Genomic DNA, 21,170 nt, shown 5'->3' with positions numbered 1-21,170 from the left:
AGGCTACACAATTGAAGATTTGCTACCCACTGATGTTGGTTTAAATGTTCCTCCCCGGGTGTCAACTAAGTGTCAAATGTCATCAAATGAATTTTTTAAAACAAACAGAATTGCCTCAGCTCGAGAGAGAGAGAGAAATGGGGTTTAACGTCCACTCGACACAAACTAGGTCAATTCGGGACCAACATATGGTTTAATTTTTATTTCAATAATTTGCTTGCGCATACGGGTCTTTAGCAGCGGGAGTAAACCTGAGGACCGGGAGAAAACCCAGGCAACTCTACTCCTTGTCACGTACAACCAGGGATTCGAAACCACGCCAGTTGACTTAATGACAGGCCTCGTGATGCAGCGCGCGCGTGCTAGCCATACGGCCATCCAACCCCCCGCCTCAGCTCGAATGGTGGTTGAAATGAAAATGGAACAAATAAAAAACTATAGAATTCTCAACTCATGCTTTCCCATATCTGAGCAAATTGTTCTTATAAGTGCTGCACTCACAAATTTACTCCCCCACTATAAAAATAAAACACCAGAAAATAATTAAAAACTACAAATGTGTTTGTATTTCTTCTTTTTAATATCATTCAAGACATAAATAACAATTTTCCCCTTTGCACTCTTCTTGAAAAAAATTCTGGAATAATGCTAGCAAGATAAAAGTTTTTAAGTTGAATGTACATCATGTCCCAAGTTGATGGAGAAAATCTAATTCGCTCAACATTGATGTCTTTCTTTGTGTATACAACAAAGTCTACCAAAGACAGTTCATACACAGCCATTTGTCCTTGTACTTGAAACATATAATTGTGTGATTCCTGTTAACTTGCCATTTAATATTTTACAAAAGAAATTCTTGTCCATAGCACAGTCGATCCGGGGCATATTTCTCCAGGGAATATCGGTTGTGTCACTCCCATATGGACACTTTATTTCAACTAGGCCTGTGCCACACTTGGGGCAAGTAACAAGTCTGTCAATACTAGCACCTAGAAAAGGGTATTTTGCATTTACTAAACGGCCACAAGTTTCATCTGTCTGCAGATGACTTTGCATGTACTTGGCCAATGCAACTAATTTATTTGCATTTCCATATGTAATACTCTTGACATATTTTGGGACATCAGTATAACCACAAATTTTTTTCAATAAATTGTCTGGTGCAACTTTAGTCCTACGACACACTTCCCCCATCACAGATGCTGTTATTAGGCAAGTCCTAGCCTTCAGCCAGTTTTGATTTGCATAGGTCTGAAGTCAAATTAATGTTGTCCAAGAATGACCGAAAGACATCAGTACACATATCTGATTTCAAGTCAACACTGTCCACATTCATGAAAGGTGGTTGATATGTAGACAAAAATGAGCCTATTTTGAAATCATCACCTCTCAATGTCTGGTATATGACTGCTTGAGGTTGAACATCCTTAAGACAATCTAAAATATCGTCTAAAAATGAGCAATCTTTATGTGGTTCTGCATTGTAGATACCTGGGTATGGCTTCACCTTTTCAACAATCTTATCCTTTTCAGTCTTCACAAAGTTTATATCGTAAACCCTTTTTGAACTTGGTTTTCTTTGTAATGGTCTTGGTCTGTCCCATGTACACTCATTTGATGTGCATGCATTTTTGGTCTAATGAGCACATAGTCCTGCACTTCCTGCCTTACAGTTGCACTTTGCACTTATAATATGACCTGTCTTTGGAATAATACACACATGCAATGTATAAAATTTAGCTGTATTTCCACAATTCCCAATTTGAACAGTTTGCCTCATAGATGGCAAACACTTGGCCTGGATATAACAATATCCCGCCTCATCATGTACCTTATTAAATTCAGTATCTCGAACAAAGCCTTCATTGCATAACCGCTTTGCTTTCTTTAATTGTCAGCAGAACAGTAGGACGTTAAACCCCATTTCATTTCATTTCATTTCTTTAACTGTCTCTCAAATTTTAACCGTTCACCAGTGACTGCCATGGATTCTTGTGGTAAATGAAGTAGCTATCTACACCTTTGCTGGAAACTGCAGGTATGTCTGAGCTGTCTAATGGTTTCCATGGGTTTGAGACTTGAAAAATTGGGGTAACTTTCAAGTCGTCAAATTCGTCACTAGAAGCATCACTTGACGAATACAAGTTATCATACTTTGTCATATAGTTAAAAACTCTCTTTATAATATTACCAGACTTCTTGAGGTTATATTTATCAAGCCATGCCTTTAATTCTGCAACTTTCCATGATTTCAGTTCATGAATAGATAACGAAAATTCAGGTTCTATTTCAGAGACTGTCACAATCAGGATTGGTTAATTTACTGAAATTTAAAATAAAGTAATTGTCAGAAAAAGTTAGTCCCATTGCATTGTGGCATCTATATTATGCATCCGTGATTATAATGGGAAAATTCATTATTTTATTCTAGCGGGAAAAGAATTCCATCGTAGACCCAGTTCTCTTTTGTTTGTTTACTCACTGACCACATACCCGGTGAGTTGCCGGCAGGGTATAAAAAAAGTACACAGGTATTCAACATTATCTAGGGAAAGTACACCCATTAGGCATCAAAATTATCAAAAAATGAAAATCACCTATAGAGGGCTTTTTCCATGGTGAGCCAATAACTATTTTCTTAAATTTTTACAAGGCTAGCACATGAAACACGCTCATTATTTTTGTCGCATTTGAGAGACAAGAAGGTTTCGGAGCAAAACATGTTAAATGATCATTTTTTTTTTCAACTGTAGTTATATTAGGTCATTTATACGACCATTTCGTTCAACAATTCTCATGTCATTCGCAAAAAATCACTCATTCAATTTTCGTAAACATTTTGATATCAAATATGATGAGAGCAATAAACAATTATTTTTGTACATTCTAGTAGTTTCGCTGCGTACTTTGTGTGCTTCGTGTCTCGTTTAAATTTGTAGCCCCTGGTCTGTCGTAGTGTCTTAAAGTTCCTGTGAACAGACTCGAAGGACTCTTGACTCCAGTGGCCAGGTCCCTGGGGTGGTGTTCTGCTCTTGGAAACTCTGATTTCTGCGATTTGGTTCAGGCGTTTGTCTCTCCACAAACTGGTCGATATGGTAAAATATAGCATGAACTTTTGCTTGTTACTGGAATACCTAGCTCATTATATGAACTTTCGAAAGATTTTATCGCTTGTTTGGAACCATCATCCAACTTGTTGCCGAAAAAAAAGTCTACCGGACGTTGTTAAAGTCCTTGAGTGCCTGGATCATTTTCTGGCCTTTAACGTCAACAAAGCCACCTGCTTCCATTAGTCCTTTAAGTGCTTTAGTATTGTTTAATTGCTTCCTACTTCGGACACCATCGAAAGGCCCACCATGCATTTCTCAGCAACGAAGGCTCAATGCATCGGCCCATGTGTGCGTTGTGGCGATCGAGAGAATATTGCATCTGGGTGATCATACCGACGGTTGTCTACACTGAGAAGGAGATACAGTTCCATCACCAGAATAAAGTCGATCCGAAAGGTGGTCGACTTCATTCTGGTGATCGAACTGTATCTCCCTCTCGGCGTAGTCAACCGTCCATAGGATCACCAGTTTCTGGAGAGATAAACGCCTGAACCAAATTTCGAAGCCAGACGTCCTAAAGCAGAACACCAGCCCTGGAACTTAGCCAATATAGTGAACAGACCTCACAGGGACTTGAAGGCACTCTGGGAGACTGGGGGCTTCAAACGAGACACGAAACTAACTGAATGAAACTACATGTAATAATTACTTAAAAATAAAGAAAGAAAAGAAATAAATTGTTAAAACTAAAAGCTGTGATGTAGTACATGTACATAGAAGATTCTGAAAGATAATAAATTATATTTTTTTATGTTATACCAGTACTACTAGTTTACACTATTTACAGATGATTCCTCCAATAAAATTTTATACTTCCAGTTTTTATTACTTGAGATTTATAAGTGTTCTTGTCTGCCAGCCGGCCCTACACATATACTTTTGAAATTGACATTTTAGCAACGTCTTCCTCATCCTTGCAATCAAAATTGACTTTAAAAACGTTCCAATTTCCTTCTCGCTACTTCTCCACATAAATACACACATTCGTCTTTTTTCTTTGCTCCGTGGCCTTGCATATACTCTTTCTTCTTTTCTTTGCAGAATTGGTAACTTTTCGCTCTCTTTGATGCTTTTGAGGGTTATCCATGATGAATTGGACAAGATAAAACTCCCAACTTTCATTTTTACACGCAAGATTCACTTTTTGGGCGAATGTACCTGTAACTATAGCAATTGGCTGTGTAAAAATAAACATCCAATCAGATTTCTTTTCTCAAATTATAGTTTACCGCCAACAAGCTGAATTAGTCAAAGCCCTCTATTCATTAAGTTTACAATTGATATAGAATAGTCGCGCTTATCAAGTGGTCAACAAAAAGTTTGACCCAAACCTCTTAAAAATGCTTGTGTCAGGATAAATGGTTTTGACGTTAACGTCCAAACGACTTGTTATTTTGAACTGAAGTTTTCAGACAAGGTAAATACACAATTCTTCTATAAATTTCATACGTACACAGACTTTTATGTCTTAGGCACTATGAAATCCTGGAATACCCCTTTAACATATGTTTTTGTGCTCTCTGCCCTGGAAAACACTCTTAAAACAAATAAAGCTGATCACTGACAACCTATCCAAGCAGGATAGAAAATGCGCACTAGTCTTAGTGGCAGGAAAAAGATCGACGCGCCACCGGAAATAGTACGAGCTAGCTGTCTGTATGTAAACAATAACAGACGGGCATAGCACAAAATTTATTATCACAATAATATCTTTTTGTGCTCTCTGCCTTGGAAGACAATCTTAAAACAAATAATAAACACAATATTGTTGGTGTGAAAATGTCAATTTATTAAATGACGGTTAAAGCACAGGTTCTGAGAGTAATTAAATATAATTAGATTGCATTAAAGATATGTGATTATTAAAAACTATCAAGCAATTACCCGAAGAACCTCATGCTTCTGAGGATCAAATAATCGTTGAGCTAAATCGAAACCCATCTAACCGGCAAGACACAGCTCCAAATGCATCCCGATTGAGCTGTCGTGCCCAACTACAGACAAATCACACCAACCAAATAATAAACAACGAGCAAAATAACGGTAACTTAATTTTTTACTAACATCAGACTGGATATATATATATAGAATAATACACCAAAATATGCTTGACAAAATTGAGAGTATTAAGCCGAACATACTGACATGCAGTCGATACTCAACGATGGACGGCATTTGAAAGTGACATATCGTAGGATTGACATGTTATAATGTAAATGAAACATGGAATAATAACTGACAAGACATGCAACCTATATGCTAAATACATGTAGTTGAAACAAAATATTGCACCAATTTAAAACAGAGACAGTTGAGCGTAATCCTGTCATCGTTAAAACAATTAAAATTTAGATTTAAAGCTGACTAGGATATGATTAAAATTGAATAATAACTAGATAGACATATTAACAACAATGGATTATAAAAGACATGATATAAGGTAAATAAAAACTAACTTATAGGGACAAGACATACAATGTAAGCCCCATTATAACCCATATAAAAACACTAACTAGAATGCAAACGGATATGAAATGGTAACAGTAATTAAAATGCACACGACCAGTGACTGGTATAACCTTAATGACAATTTCAATGTTTGGACACTATGATATTAAACTACTATGACAATACAAATTTGAATACACGATATACATACATGCAAATGAAATGATAAACAATAATTAAAATAGTACACCAATTTATACCACGTGTCACAACCCTGAAATGATATCCCACAAAACATGAAGGCAAAGAGTAAGTCAGTCTAACACTGTGCTAGTCAAAAATTCATGCTTGCTAACAGACTCTAAAATTTTGATAGAGCCAGCCTATCGTGCTTGCCATTGACTTCACACATTAAGACGGCCTCACATTTAGAGAGAACACTTACAAAAGTAAATTAGGTTATCTTATATATGACTGCACAGCATTGCTTTTCCAACGCCCCATCACCTAAATAACATCTTCCGAATAACCTTTCATGAAAGCTGAGGTGGCGGCACCTATCCGAAAGAAATGGAGTTTAAACCTTGTTGTGTCAAGACCCAAAAAGGCAATAAGTCTGTATAGTCGAAAATTGACAAAGGCATAAGATACCTGAGATTTGTTGGAAAACTGAAATAACGGACCCACTGCATGTGGACAACTTCGCATGTATGCTAATACAAGGCAAGCTGCACAAGATATCAATTTAACAGTATGGCAATGGCAGCGGAGAATGAGTATAAGAGGCGTTTTATCAGATTTATGTTTGAAATTTCCCATCAAAATCTCCATATGGGACAACTGATTAGCCAAAAATAAGAATTTTACATTCCGTGTTTGGAGGACATTGAGCGAACCCCCCACCGATTTGAAAACCAACTCCCCCATGCGAAAAAAACCCAGCAAAAGCAAGTGAAAAAATTGCTTTCAACAAAATCTGGTGTGTGTTTATGGTAATAACAATTAGAACTGCAGATAATAGCTGTTCTAGAATAGTACTTGTAATAGGCAGGCGTGATGGAGAAGAATTGTGACACTTTCGGGCGCCTTTTAGCAGATTTTTTAACAAAAAGGAGTTAATTGAATCTGAATAACCCAGGGATTTTTTGTACAAATGCCAAAAACAAATCGTGAATAGCAATGGTACTGGGAGAAAACCCAGTCTCAAATAAATGCGCTAAATAATTAATGATCAAAATATTTGGTAACTGAAATGAGGGATTCAAAATTTTTTGAGAGCAAAATGCAATAAACTTTTTCCAAGCCCTCGCATAAGACAACCTAGATGAAGGAACCAGTCAAGCACCTAACAAACGTACTGCCGTTGGTGTCAGATCTTCAAAGAGGTTGGGTCCAGCCGTTGTGGGATTGCATCCGACCAGGGCGCCCAGGCTCTGGCTAACTTAAATTGAAAGCGTGACAAACAATCAGCCACTAGATTGGACTTGCCAGTAATGTTTTTAGCTCTGAGCAAAATGTTGAATTTAATAGCTGTTGCAACTAACCGTCGTAAAAAGGCCATAAGTAGAGGGCATTTTGACAAAGATCTATTTATTACAAAAACAATTGCTTCATTATCGGTTAACAGTAGAACCTTATGATTTTTCAGTAAATGGCCCCAAAGTTTGTCTCGGCACGGCGAATGTACACGCTTCTGTGTCTTATCTTGAAGTGATTTCTCGCATACACTATGCACTCAGCGGTCGAGTCGATGATACTATAAATAGCCATCGCACGTGCAATTCTCTACACTTACATCAACTATTACAGCCGTAAAAAATCTATTGTTGACGATTCTGAATAGCAGTAATATTTAGCTTATTGGATATTACAGCAGCTTCAGAAATTACGTACGTTTATTTTTTAAATTGGTTTATCATTAACTGTACCATTAGGAGCTGCATCTTTTGGTTTAGTACAAATAATATCTCTGAAATACTTGCTTTAGGCAAGAACATGATACTAGCAGTAGTTTCATTTTACTTTTACAAGGTTCTTAAAACAATTGTTGAGTTGCCTTACGTGTGTGTTTCTAAATTCAATTTATTGTTCCAGCTTTCAGTCATGTTTCATAAAAAAGTAGTCTTGATTATCCCGGCCTATAAATCAAACGTAGAATGATCAGTAGACTGGTTAAGCGAGAATACTTTCAAAACAAGGGCACGTAACCTATTTTTTTACTCACACGTGCTCGGATGTTATGGGCGACACTCGGAACCATCTTTCAGTGTATTATTTATGGATGATTAAATGGTCATAGCTTATTAAGTACAGCATGACTGTTTATTTAGTGACTAAATGTATGAAACTGATTTAAGGCTTGGTGTATATATAGATATCGTGGTGTAATTGTCGAGATATTTATTTATGGTGGGGCACCCTATCAATAGCCAAAACAATGGGAAATAACTCTAAAACACTAATATTCAGGCTTCTCGTGTCAGAGGGCCAAGCCTTTTGATTGTGCTGCATCCGAAAATAGCTTAATGTGATCCGAGCCAACCCAGGAATCGTTTAAAAATATGCATCGACCATTAAAGCCCTGCATAAATTGATGCCAAACTTTCAAGTCTGCCTTAGCTGCATTAGTTAAATGAATCATGTAATACGCCTTTGTAACACCAATCATGAGATTGTACAATGTTCATAAAAAGGCACGACCTGGCACAACTACCAACGTTGCGAAATTTAGGAGACCCAGCAACGATTGTAACTGTTTTAAGGATATCTTTTTTCTATTTAAACTATTTTGAAGTGCCTGGCGAATTTTTTCCACTTTGTCTTCAACCTCTATTCCATAAATGTGACCGTGTATATCAAAGTGAGTCGGAATACACAAAATCTAATTTTGTACAAAATAAGTGAAAATATTGATTTTGATCGAAATTGAGATTTTCAATAGCAATAAAAGATTTTAGAACACTTTTATTTGAACGTTTTGTAAGAGTATCGTATTCTTAAATCTGTCCTATTTCTTAAAAGTCTCAGCGAAATTAGTTATTTTTCTTCGCTCGCTGCAGGGCGACTGGTCATGCATAATAATTGGAATCGTTGTAAAGCAGAGAATCTCTAGTTTACAAATATGATCAAATTTTATTTGAACGTTTTGTAAGAGTATCGTATTCTTAAATCTGTCCTATTTCTTAAAAGTCTCAGCGAAATTAGTTATTTTTCTTCGCTCGCTGCAGGGCGACTGGTCATGCATAATAATTGGAATCGTTGTAAAGCAGAGAATCTCTAGTTTACAAATATGATCAAATTAATGTCGAATTGATTTTCAACGGGTACAATCGAGTTTTAAAATCCCTAAAAAATATAAACCACCTCCGCTTGTTGCTATGCTCTCTACACAACTCGTTTGCTGATTGGTCCAGACACTGCGTGAAAAGCATTATGGTTACGTGGCTGACACGAGCCGGCGATAAATATTTGGTTTTGGCGATAATGCTTTTTGGGTACATACATGCGATTCACTCTGATAAGTGGCAGAAAAAAATTAATTCTGGTCGTATATAGATTGCCGTTGAGTGTTAATCCCAACCATATGGCTGATATGTAAATTAATCGACATGCGGGTGGGTGTCATTGAGTAATACTAATCAACTGTCACGGGTCAATGATAAAGCCTTCGACAACTCCATATTTACTCCGAATAATTAATCCAAGCGCTGATTATTTGATATCTCATCTCATCTTTAAAAAAATAATTTATAGGCGTTAAATGGAAATAAACAAAATGGCCAATAATTTTCTTTTCGAAGAGATTTTTATTGATAGATGAATTTCCTTTACTGTCGCTTCTTCATACGGCATGTAAAGTAAGGAATGTATCTTGGATATTATTGTTTAAAATTCGCTTATCACCATTGGTCGAAAAACTGAGAACGACCAACGAGCTGAATTGCGACGATTCTCGAGTCTGCCATTGTTTAATTACATCAAAGCCAGAATGCACGAAAGTGAACGTAAGTAATTTTTGACTATGAAATTGACATTTCTATAGGGACTTATATTTTGATACCGTTACGGTACCTGAAAAATAAGAATAGACCTATCATACACGCAAAATCTTATTTTAATTCACGTGTTAAATGAACACGCGTACAGCTGTGGCGGCTTCTTTGATGATTATCCAATCTTAATCTCCTGACCACTAGTTGACAATAGGGTGCTAATTAATTGATGAGATTAACTGTTAATCTCACCAAAGTTATAATATACAAAACAGACTACTAATGTATAGATTATTCTTTAGTATAACACTATCATGGGAATATGCCGCATGTGTTATGGATGTTTCGTCACGAAAGGAGTGCATTTACTACAATTTTCATCGTCAGCACCCTTGAAATCCTAAATCAAAAAAATATTAAACGACAAAATAGCAAATAAATGGAAAGATATATTCAACGACATAACAGCAAACAAATGGCCTGGTTGCTATGGGATTTTGTTTTGGAACATACCAAATCTTTGAGATGCTTTTTCTCAAAACTTACTTTTGTGAGTTGGGTAGCTTCTAATGGACACAGCGCAGTCAATTTTTGCCCAATTCAAACAAACTATACATCAAATTAAAGGTAATGAGTTGGGGAATGTGAAAATAACAATAATTCAATTTTCAAAATTTCCTCATTGTGACTCGGTATGCTATGTGGGGTCACAAATGGTGATTCTATTACTTGGCAGCACCGTTTTAGATGCCTTTATGGGAACTGCCAAGTGGCTAGCGACATTCAGGAAAGTTTGTAAAAGTCAGAGCAGACTGTAGAATTTTTTGGGCCTATAAAAAAGAAGTCATCTATCATGTGGCTAAGGTGGGCCCCATAATGAGACTCCATATCCCATTGCAATGCTGAACTAAACCATTCAAATGTTTGGCAGCTCATACTTAAACCCATTGGGAGGCACATATCAGCAAAATAAAATGCGCGTACCCGGTATTACCGTGTACTCAGTAAAGCCCTCGCTAAAATTAGTACCATAACTGCAAGTGCCATCTATTGTATTTTCTATACACTAGAACATGTTTCCACGTGTTTCAAAGCTGCAAACCGTAAAATGGCGGAGTGCATAGTGACAACGTAGACGATGCACTCTCGACGAAGTCGTGAATGACGTCTTGCTGACCAACACGTGGACAATTTCGAGGCGGGTGATACACATAATTTGTTTCCAGTTACTTGATAAGATGATAGTAGCCAGGACAGTGATTGGTATTATGAAGTGTGTGATTTGTTGCGCGACGTTCCGCCCATGGCTAGCTATGTCTCCCGTGCATGATGAACAAGCCCAATGTGAACACGATAGCCTTGTGTCTGCAGTAGATTCTGACAATAATTCTGATGTTGATAATAATGCTGGCCTGCTGGATCGTAAAAGACGTAGGCAGTTCCTGAGTCCCGAACGTGTAGATCTATTGACTGACTATATTGATAATGATATGGGACTTGGGGATGAAAGTGAAAGTAAAAACAAGGTATTGCAATCCGCACGTGGTCATGGCAGTGAGAGACGTGATATGCGTGTTCGTGGCGGCATTGCTCATGGCTGCTATTGATATTTTTGTTTATTTTATACATCTTTATCAAAATCCAGTGAAAAAAACAATATCTTTTAAGTATTTCATGGAGAAAAATTCGTTTTTGTGTTAGCTTTAGTGATAAATGAGAAATCCAAAATGGCCGCCATGACGTCATCCGACTACATTATTATGCAAATTTCCAAAATTCTATTTTTTCCTCTTAGCCCAACCTCATGCCCATCCCAACAGACAAAAAGATTTTTCATAAAAGCTTCCATAAGTACTGCTTGGCATTCAGTTCCAACCTCCCTTTTTTCCTCAAAAAAGGGTCTAGCACAGGCAGTGGATTTACGTCTAGCATTGAAAGGGTTAAGGCAATTTTAGGCAATTACTTTAAAGACTTTAAATTAAAATATTTACATTAAAAGTAAAGACAGACAGACTAATAACCTTAATGTTAGCTATATTGCCTATGTACATGAATAAAGAGTTAAGAATTAAATTATGTATTCTTAAAATAAAATTTGAAAAAGAACTAAAAATTAGTATCACTATTCGGTGATACAAGCAATTATAAAGAATTTAATGAATAATGAAAGATGGATAATGTTGACATCTAATAAATTAATTTTGGGATATAAATATAAAAGTGATTTTTCAAGCAATTAAAAAGAATTTAGATTATGATTTCTAGACTTATAATTTCAACATAATAAATTATATAATTTTTGGATAAAAATATATAACTATGAGTGATTTTTTAAGCAATTAAAAAGAATTTAGTGTATTATATTATTTAACATAATAATTTTTGGGATATAAAAATAAGCGTGATATTTCACCTAATTAAAAATTTAGTGTTTAAGGATAAACACAATAATAAATTATTTAATTTTTGGATATTTCAAGGGATTATAGAGAAATTAGTTCATAATAAATTGGAAGGATAATTTTAACATAATAAATTATTTAATTTTTGCATAACATAAATATAAGAATTATTTTTCAAGTGATTATAATGAATTTAGTGCATTATATATCAACGGATAATTTTTGTATCATCCGAAATGTTATGAAGCGGGAATTTTTATACATCTATAATATGTGACCCTCCAGCACAAAACCAGACCTAAGTCCCAATTTTTAAAAACTGTGATTTAATGCTTATCTTAAAGGGGACTGAAACCGCTTTCTGTTGATATATAAAATATGCAAATCACAAAAAAATTGACTGAGATATGGCCATCTGAAGTTTCCATAGCTGCGATGCTGCCAAATTCAAAATAATGAGTAATTTGCCTTTTAAAAGAGCCAAAATAAATCCCATAGTAACCCATATTACTATTGCTTACATAAAAATGAAAATTTGTGCATATAATAATGTGTGGGGTACCAACATTTGTACAAAATTTCAACAACATATACCTTTGGTAAGATTTTTTTTTTTGGGGGGGGGGTTCTGAAATTTACCTGAAATCCATATTTTTTGCATTGGCTGTGTTATGGACATGGGTACAAAGGCCTGGTTCCACATTTTAAATATGATTTTATCCGCAGATCAGATCATTTTGCACATCTTAATTTGTTTTGGGTTTTTTTTTGGGGGGGGGGGATACAAAATTTCTTGAGACAACCGAATGAAACTATTTTTGCCAGTTACCATGGTAACAAGTTTTATAAATAGTTTGTTTTATATCACATTCAAAGGGGAAAATCTAGACCAGCCCGCTTATCAGAGTAAAAAAATAGCACATGGCTCAATTTGACATAATCTTATATGGTTATATTTAATTTAACAATAACTTAATAACATCACATGAACAATTCATTTTTTATACGCCCACATTGAAATGTGGTCGTATATTGTCGTCGCCCCTGTCCGTCCGTCCGTTTGTCCGTCCGGCGTCCACAATTGCTTGTGGAGGCTCTAGAGGCTAAAGTTAATATCTGATTGACTTTAAATTTATACACAGTGTTTAAGGTCTTCAGACGAAGAAGCCTATTGATTTTCAGCGATTTCCGATAATTACTGCCAGAGTTATGGCCCTTGATCACTTTGAAAAATCTTGTGGATGCTCTAGAGGCCAAAGTTAATATCCAATTAACCTTAAATTTATACACAGTATTAGAGGTCATGAGACGAAGAAGTCTATTGATTTTCAACGATCTCCGACAATTACTGTTAGAGTTATGGCCCTTGATCACTTTGAAAAATCTTGTGGACGCTCTAGAGACCAAAGTTAATATCCGATTGACTTTCAATTTATACACATTGTTTAAGGTCATGAGACGAAGAAACCTATTGATTTTCAGATATTTCTGATAATTACTGCCAGAGTTATGACCCTTGATCACTTCAAAAAATCTTGTGGATACTCTAGAGGCTAAAGTTAATATCAGATTGAGTTTTAATTTATACACAGTGTTTGAGGTCATGAGACGAAGATTCCTATTGATTTTCAACGATTTCCGATAATTACTGCCAAAGTTATGGCCCTTGATCACTTTGCAAAATCTTGTGACGCTCTAAAGGCTAAAGTTATCATCCAATTGACTTCAGATTAATACACAGAGTTTAAGATCTTGAGATGAACAAGTATATTGATTTTCAATGAATTTTTATGACTTGAACAGTTAAATCCATGATATTAAAAGCTTGCATACAAAACATTAGCATGTGGCAGAACTTTATAAAAACCAAACAAATTCTAATAGTTTTCTGATAATTACTTTGTGAGTTGTTGCTCTTAATCAGATTTTAGTGTATTATAAATGTTTCATTACCGAAAAAAGTAAAAATATGTGACAACCCTTGTTGACTGCCCGGACGATTTAATTGCTGTGGGCGTATGTTTCGTTGCCTGGCAACCTATCTTTTTTTTTTTTAAACTTTCTAAAATGATCTTGTAATCACATGGGTTGTGATTATGAAAACCAAATTTCCTATTCATAAAAGTTTGACAGTTTAAAATATGATTTTATTAGTATTACACATAAACTCACATTAGCTTAGGTTTTTGTTTGATATCTAACAATTACACAAATTACTGTTTTTGGCTGGTTACCATGGCAACATTTTTAAAAAATAGAATTTTCATCATATTCAAAAATAAAAATGAACGCAAACATCTTTTTTTGATTGAAAGCCTGAATAAATAATAACACATCTGAATTCCACCTGATTATAATATTTAATTTCTACAATGATCATATTTTATTTTTCATTAACAAATTTCCAATATTTGGCCATCGTGTCAGTTCAAGCAATGTTTACTATTGTTTACCATGTCAAAAGTTTCCATGGGCGTTAACTAATTTAGACATGCTCTGTGTCATTGTCCCTAAAGAATGTGTTCTTTGGTGGACTTTGCTCCTGTTTTCTCACTACGCTCGATTAATTTTTAAAGTTTTCTGAAATTCTATTTGGATTATTACCCTTATTATTGGTAATGTTTTGATGTTCTAACTTATGGCACCCACTGGTATACTATCACCATCAAGAAATGCAATTCAGGAGACAATCACTGTAGACATGGTAACATTATCCCTATTGAATCTTTGTTGTAAATCATTGTTTTCTTTTTTTCATTTTGAGTGAAGTCTGTATCATTACTTGCCCTGGACTGTACAGCGCAGTAGTGTAATACTATAGGACTTCTTCTTCTTGTGTTTACTTTCTGGTGATCTTTAATAAGACTACAGCATAAAATAGTTTCACAACTTTATTTCTTAGTTGTACTGTCCCAATGATAATGGCTGGTAGAAATTTCTGGGTGAACTCTAATCCAGCATGCCTGTACATCCTAATTTATATAATACCCCCTAATTTCTGCAGGTCTTTGATAACCTTGACGTTAATTTCCACATCATATAAGGAATAAAACTCTTATAAGATAGGAAACATTACCTATTTTTGGTCTATAAACCATAGGTCAATAAACAGCCAGAATTTGATGACTATTTTGACAATGATTATAATTTGACCAAAATATCACTGTTTTTTTACGAATAACTATACCCATGTTCATTAAGTACGTGAGATTTGACTTTATAGACAACATTGAAGAAACAATTTTATAAAAACCCAAAATTGTCTCAAGGGTCAAAGTGCTACATTAGCGGTGTATGGTTGGCCCCAGAGCCATTCACTTGATTTGATATTTGTTGTTTTTACATCGCTTTGGTTTTGTTTGCATGTAGTACAGTCCTCCTGTGATTACGATTTAAATGAACATGCCTCATCACAGTTTGAAGTTTTAAAAACAAATCTCTGTTGGAAATGTCAAATTCAAACTTAACTAGGCTGTGATTAGTATCTCAGCAAAGCTTCAACCAATATGTCCCCCGACTCTGATGTAGACAAACTTTATGATCCATGTTATTTCATAATAAGATATTCCCCTAAAGAATCAACATCAGATCTAAAATATATAATTAAATAAGCACGTATTAATCTACTATTTTAATAATCTTAAAAAAGATCTACATTTGTATAGTATTTTCTTGTCGATGATGCGTGGCAAATCTGAAAAAGGCTGTGGATATTCGAATTCGTATATCAATTTGCTATTTGTCGGGCAACTGATCCGTATACTACATACGGCTGTGGCGTCCGACACCGGATGCATAGGCCCATGTCATATATTCGAATTCGTATATCAATTTGCTATTTGTCGGGCAACTGATCCGTATACTACATACGGCTGTGGCGTCCGACACCGGATGCATAGGCCCATGTCATATATTCACCTGACACTGGCTGGGTGTGCATGTAAAATTGTTATTCGTTAGACATCGCAGCCTCAAATTACTATTGTAGTTGACACATGCAGTTACTAATAACTTTCAAAATTGTCATTTGGGACTGAACATAGGCTACACTGAAGTAAGTTCAATTTTTATTAGACTAAAGGGCTATGCAGGTGTCTGGAATATGACTGCTAGGTATACAATAGTGTCTTAACAATATCATACTGCAGTAGGCCCACAGGGCTATATTATATTTATATTAAACTACGTAGGCTATTAAATAGGCCTACCATCAAAAAGAATAATTCTATACAAAAAGAGTCATTGGGAAATGACATTAGATGTATTTTAGAAGAAAACAAATTAACTGTTTTTACTCACCTGAATTCTGAAACTTTTGTCATTTTACGGTGTAACAAAATGTACTAATAATAAACAATAGGTCTAATTCTCAAAAGATAAAAAGTTCATTCATTCTTCGACATCGTGAGGAATAGAAGTCGCTTTTGGTGGGTCTAATTCGCCCTTTGATGCATAAGAATCACTATTCGCAATAATAAGTATCACGTATCAGAACAAATATTCGAATTCGACCGTGACATAACACGTTTATAGCGACAAAACGATGTTTGTTTATAGGCTATACCCGGTATAAAATAATTTGTTTATTTAAAATCCGAATTCGACCGTGGCATAAAACGCATTTATAGCGACAGAACGGTGTTTATATGAAATAATATAAAATTCTGTTTCTACGGCGTTAAGTATTTTTAAAAAAATACCATTATATTTCTTTATATAGGCGAACTAGCTGCATTGTGTTTGTGTACCTATTCGCATGCAGATAGTTCGACTATAGTACAAAAATCCGTGCAACCGAAGGTCGTCCTGTTTGTGTCATGTTTGTGTCACGTGACTTACCTCTCTCGGTACCTAGCAACGCAAGTGAAGTCGGAGGAGAATTCATTGCATACACAAGACGATATTGTCTTTAATCGCTGACTATTTATTACATTACAAATATTGAAGCCTAATTAAATTTTCGGATTATCCACTGCCCGCATGTTTTTCCGTGATTTTTATCTCAGAAAGTGTTGTACGTCTAATTCTTCATAAAGTTTATCAAAATGTAAATCAAGCGCCCAATCTCCGCATTCAACCTTCGACGTCACACGTGCAGAAACTCCTAATCGTCGGGCTGTCGATTAGGGAAACCCTTACATTTTTGTCCTGTATGCGATCCATAAGTGTTTTTCAGGGAATACAGTATTTTTCTAGTAAGATTGGATATTTCTACTTTCCATATATACCAAAATTGCCATACTTTTTTTTGGAAATAACCACCCGATAAATACTTTTCTGGGAACGTAGCTTTAAGATATAAACTTAAACTTTTAAGATATTAACTTAAACTTTTAAAGATACAAACTGGGTGATTTAATGGTATATATGGACTGAAAACATATTCAAACTAATTAATTTGTCATAATTTTGCTTCAAATCCTTCTCAAACGTTGTAATTGCGAAGGAATGCCCTGCTATAAAAATTTGATCAAGCCAGGTCATGTTTACGTCATGTGACTTACCTCTCTTGGAAATCAGAGGAGAATTCATTGCATACATAAGACGATGTTGTCTTTAATCGCTTATAGTTATACTATTTATTACAAATATCGAATCCTAATTAAATTCTTGGATTATCCACTACCCGCGTCTTTTTCCATTATTTTTATCTCAGAAAGTGTTGTGCGTCTAACTCTTCATAAAGTTTATCAACTTGTACATCAAGCGCTCAATGTTCGCGTGTGACCTTTGACATCACGCGTGCAGAAATTCCTAATCGTCGGGCTGTCGATTAGGGGAACCCTTACATTTTTGTCCAGTATACAATCCATGTGTGTTTTTCGGGGGAATCCAGTATTTTTCTAGTAAGATTGGATATCTCTACTTTCCATATATACCAAAATTGCCATACTTTTATTGGAAATAACCACCCGATAAATACTTTTCTGGGAACCCATCTTTAAGATATTAACTTAAACTTTTAAACTACTGACTTGAATTTACTAGATACTAACTTGATATTAACTTGAATTTTCAAGATACTAACTTACATTTTCAAGATATTTACTTGAAACGAAAGACTTCCGTAGTCTTTCATATAAAACGAGATATTTTTAGAATAAAACTCCCGTTTATGGAACATTTGTTTATGACACATTGATATCAAATTCTTAACGACAATTCATCAATCTAAATGTTAAAAAGATTTTCATTACAAGACGAGTTTAACTATTATGTATGTTTATTCGATATACTACTTGTATGCAATACACTGTTTAAGTTAAGCATGGGATCGTCCTTAACCATCAGTGGTATGCAAAGGGCATACAACGGGATCTATTATAATTAAGATGTGTGGATCAAAATGTTAATAACAGAACCCAGTCTTTCATATTGAGTTCTTTAATACAATTTGGAAAAGTGCAGATCACTAACTATATTTCACAAACTATATTTCCCCACTGTGGAAAATCATCGGCAATAGGGAAATCAACAAATTTGCTCCGGATGGGTCCCGTGAGAAATTTAACTTATTAAGCATCGGGCGTGGTCTGGTGAGTGTGCACTGATGCTTCGGCTATGGTCACAAACTTCTGGCAATGCCCCCGAGCAATTGCCGTGAATCATCGGGGATGGCTCCCAATAATCGGGAAAGTTCCAGGGTAGCTTCGCCGATAATCAACATCATCGGGTGAATTTTCATGTTGGGAGATCTCAGTATCTTGCTTGGTTACATATCAGCGGCACTTATGTCTCTCAGGGAAAGCTTCGGGCTCAGGATAACTGCGAAAAATTGGAAAGTTTTTCCAACGTGTTCCTGACGTTTTGTTGGGAACACTGGCCTGGGAGGCATCCTGGCAGCTTTCCAGGTCCATCTTTTAAAGATACATTGACATTCCTAACCTTAGTAAACCTTAGGTACATAATTTTAATTCATAATAGAGAAGGTAGTTAACCTTTTTTTTTGTTGATCTCATTGTTGTTCTTTCATTTTTTTGTTATGTTTCAAGGGCAGAATTGTAAAAAGGCCTGGCCTAATTTCTTACCCTATTATTATTATTATTATTATTTAACATTATCATCGTCATCAACAGTTTGTAATGGTCTGAAAACGATTGGAGGCGGCGGTGGATGAGAGTACATGAGAAAATTATAAAATCTAGTTAGGTCTATATTATTACATGGAATTATTTGGTAAATGAAATCAGAGCGTCAGTGAACTGAAACGGGCGGGGTGGCTGAGGGAAGACTGGAGATATATGAAAGATATATTTATAGGGTAGTTATTTCCAATAAAAGTATGGCAAATTTAGTACATATCGAAAGTAGAGACGCCCAATCTTACTAGAAAAATACTGAATGGGGCAGGCACAGGGCAGGGATGTCAGGGTATTACTCACTGTCTGCCAGATTGACTTAGGAAGCTGCTATTATTTCTTAATCAAACAATTAAGTGGTTTGGGGAACATTCAGGGGTTTAAACATACAATAGACCCTGCAATCAAATGGCGGAAAAATAATTTGGCAGAGGATAATCAAATAATTTACTTAGGCTTCAATATATACGGTAAATGAACAGTAAGTAAGGACAAATACATTCTGAAATGGACCCGCCCTCAATCAAGTAACGTGGCAAACATGGCTTTTAAAATAGAATTTGACATTTTGGGGTTCTTCCTTCTGAATACGATGTCTTGAGAAGGATTTGAAGCAATTTTTTATACGCCCACATTGAAATGTGGCCGTATATTGTCGTTGGCCCCGTCCGTCCGTCCGGCGGTCCGGCGTCCACAATTGCTTGTGGACGCTCTAGAGGCTAAAGTCATGAGACGAAGAAGCCTATTGATTTTCAGCGATTTCCGATAATTACTGCCAGAGTTATGGCCCTTGATCACTTCAAAAAATCTTGTGGATGCTCTAGAGACGAAAGTTAATATCCAATTGACTTTAAATTTATACAGTGTTTGAGGTCATGAGACGAAGAAGCCTATTGATTTTCATCAATTTACGATAATTACTGCCAGAGTTATGGCTCTTGATCACTTCAAAAAAATCTTGTGGACTCTCTAGAGGCCAAAGTTAATATCCTATTGACTTCAAATTTATACACAGTGCTTAAGGTCATGAGACGAAGAATCCTATTGATTTTCAGCAATTTACGATAATTACTGCCAGAGTTATGGCCCTTGATCACTTCAAAAAAATCTTGTGGACTCTCTAGAGGCCAAAGTTAATATCCTATTGACTTTAAATTTATACACAGTGCTTAAGGTCATGAGACGAAGAATCCTATTGATTTTCAGCAATTTACGATAATTACTGCCAGAGTTATGGCCCTTGATCACTTCAAAAAATCCTGTGGACGCTCTAGAGTCAAAAGTTAATATCTGATTCACTTAAAATTTATACACAGTGTTTAAGGTCATGAGACGAAGAAGTCTATTCATTTTCAGTGATTTTCGATAATTACTGTCAGAGTTATGGCCCTTGATCACTTCAAAAAACCTTGTGGATGCTCTAAAGGCTAAAGTTAATATCTGATTGACTTTAAATTTATACAGTGTTTGAGGTCACGAGGCGAAGAATCCTATTGATTTTCAAAGATTTCTGATAATTACTGCCAAAGTTATGGCCCTTGATCACTTTAAAAAATGACTGCAGATTGATACACAGAGTTGAAGATCTTGAGACGAACAAGTATATTGATTTTCAATGAAGTTTTATGACTTGGAACAGCTAAATTCATGATACAGTATTAAAAGTTTTGTATACAAAATGTTAGCATGGGGCAGAACTTTATAAAAACCAAACAAATTCTAATGGTTTTCTGAGTTGTTGCTCTTAATCAGATTTTAGTGTATTATAAATGTTTCATTACCGAAAAAAGTAAAAATATGCGACACCTCTCGTTGACTGCCCGGACGATTTAGCTGCTGTGGGAAAGTTCCAGGGTAGCTTCGCCGATAATCAACATCATCGGGTGAATTTTCATGTTGGGAGATCTCAGTATCTTGCTTGGTTACATATCAGCGGCACTTATGTCTCTCAGGGAAAGCTTCGGGCTCAGGATAACTGCGAAAAATTGGAAAGTTTTTCCAACGTGTTCCTGACGTTTTGTTGGGAACACTGGCCTGGGAGGCATCCTGGCAGCTTTCCAGGTCCATCTTTTAAAGATACATTGACATTCCTAACCTTAGTAAACCTTAGGTACATAATTTTAATTCATAATAGAGAAG

At 35.6% G+C, this 21,170-nt stretch overlaps 1 protein-coding gene across 1 annotated transcript; it reads right to left on the bottom strand.

Moving 5' to 3' along the window:
• Positions 1–497: 497 nt before the first annotated feature.
• Positions 498–1,209, bottom strand: LOC126817885 (uncharacterized; the record flags this gene model as incomplete). Its single annotated transcript, XM_050545056.1, has 3 exons — positions 498–516; positions 682–818; positions 1,123–1,209. Coding segments are annotated over 3 exons (243 nt in total), but the record flags the coding sequence as incomplete, so codon positions are not given.
• Between the last annotated feature and the right edge of the window lie 19,961 nt (positions 1,210–21,170).

The sequence above is a fragment of the Patella vulgata genome, chromosome 4, assembly GCF_932274485.2.
Source record: "Patella vulgata chromosome 4, xgPatVulg1.2, whole genome shotgun sequence".
Lineage (NCBI taxonomy): Eukaryota > Metazoa > Mollusca > Gastropoda > Patellidae > Patella > Patella vulgata.
Note: the sequence above shows the minus strand (reverse complement) of the source record. Positions and strands in the feature narration are given on the sequence as shown.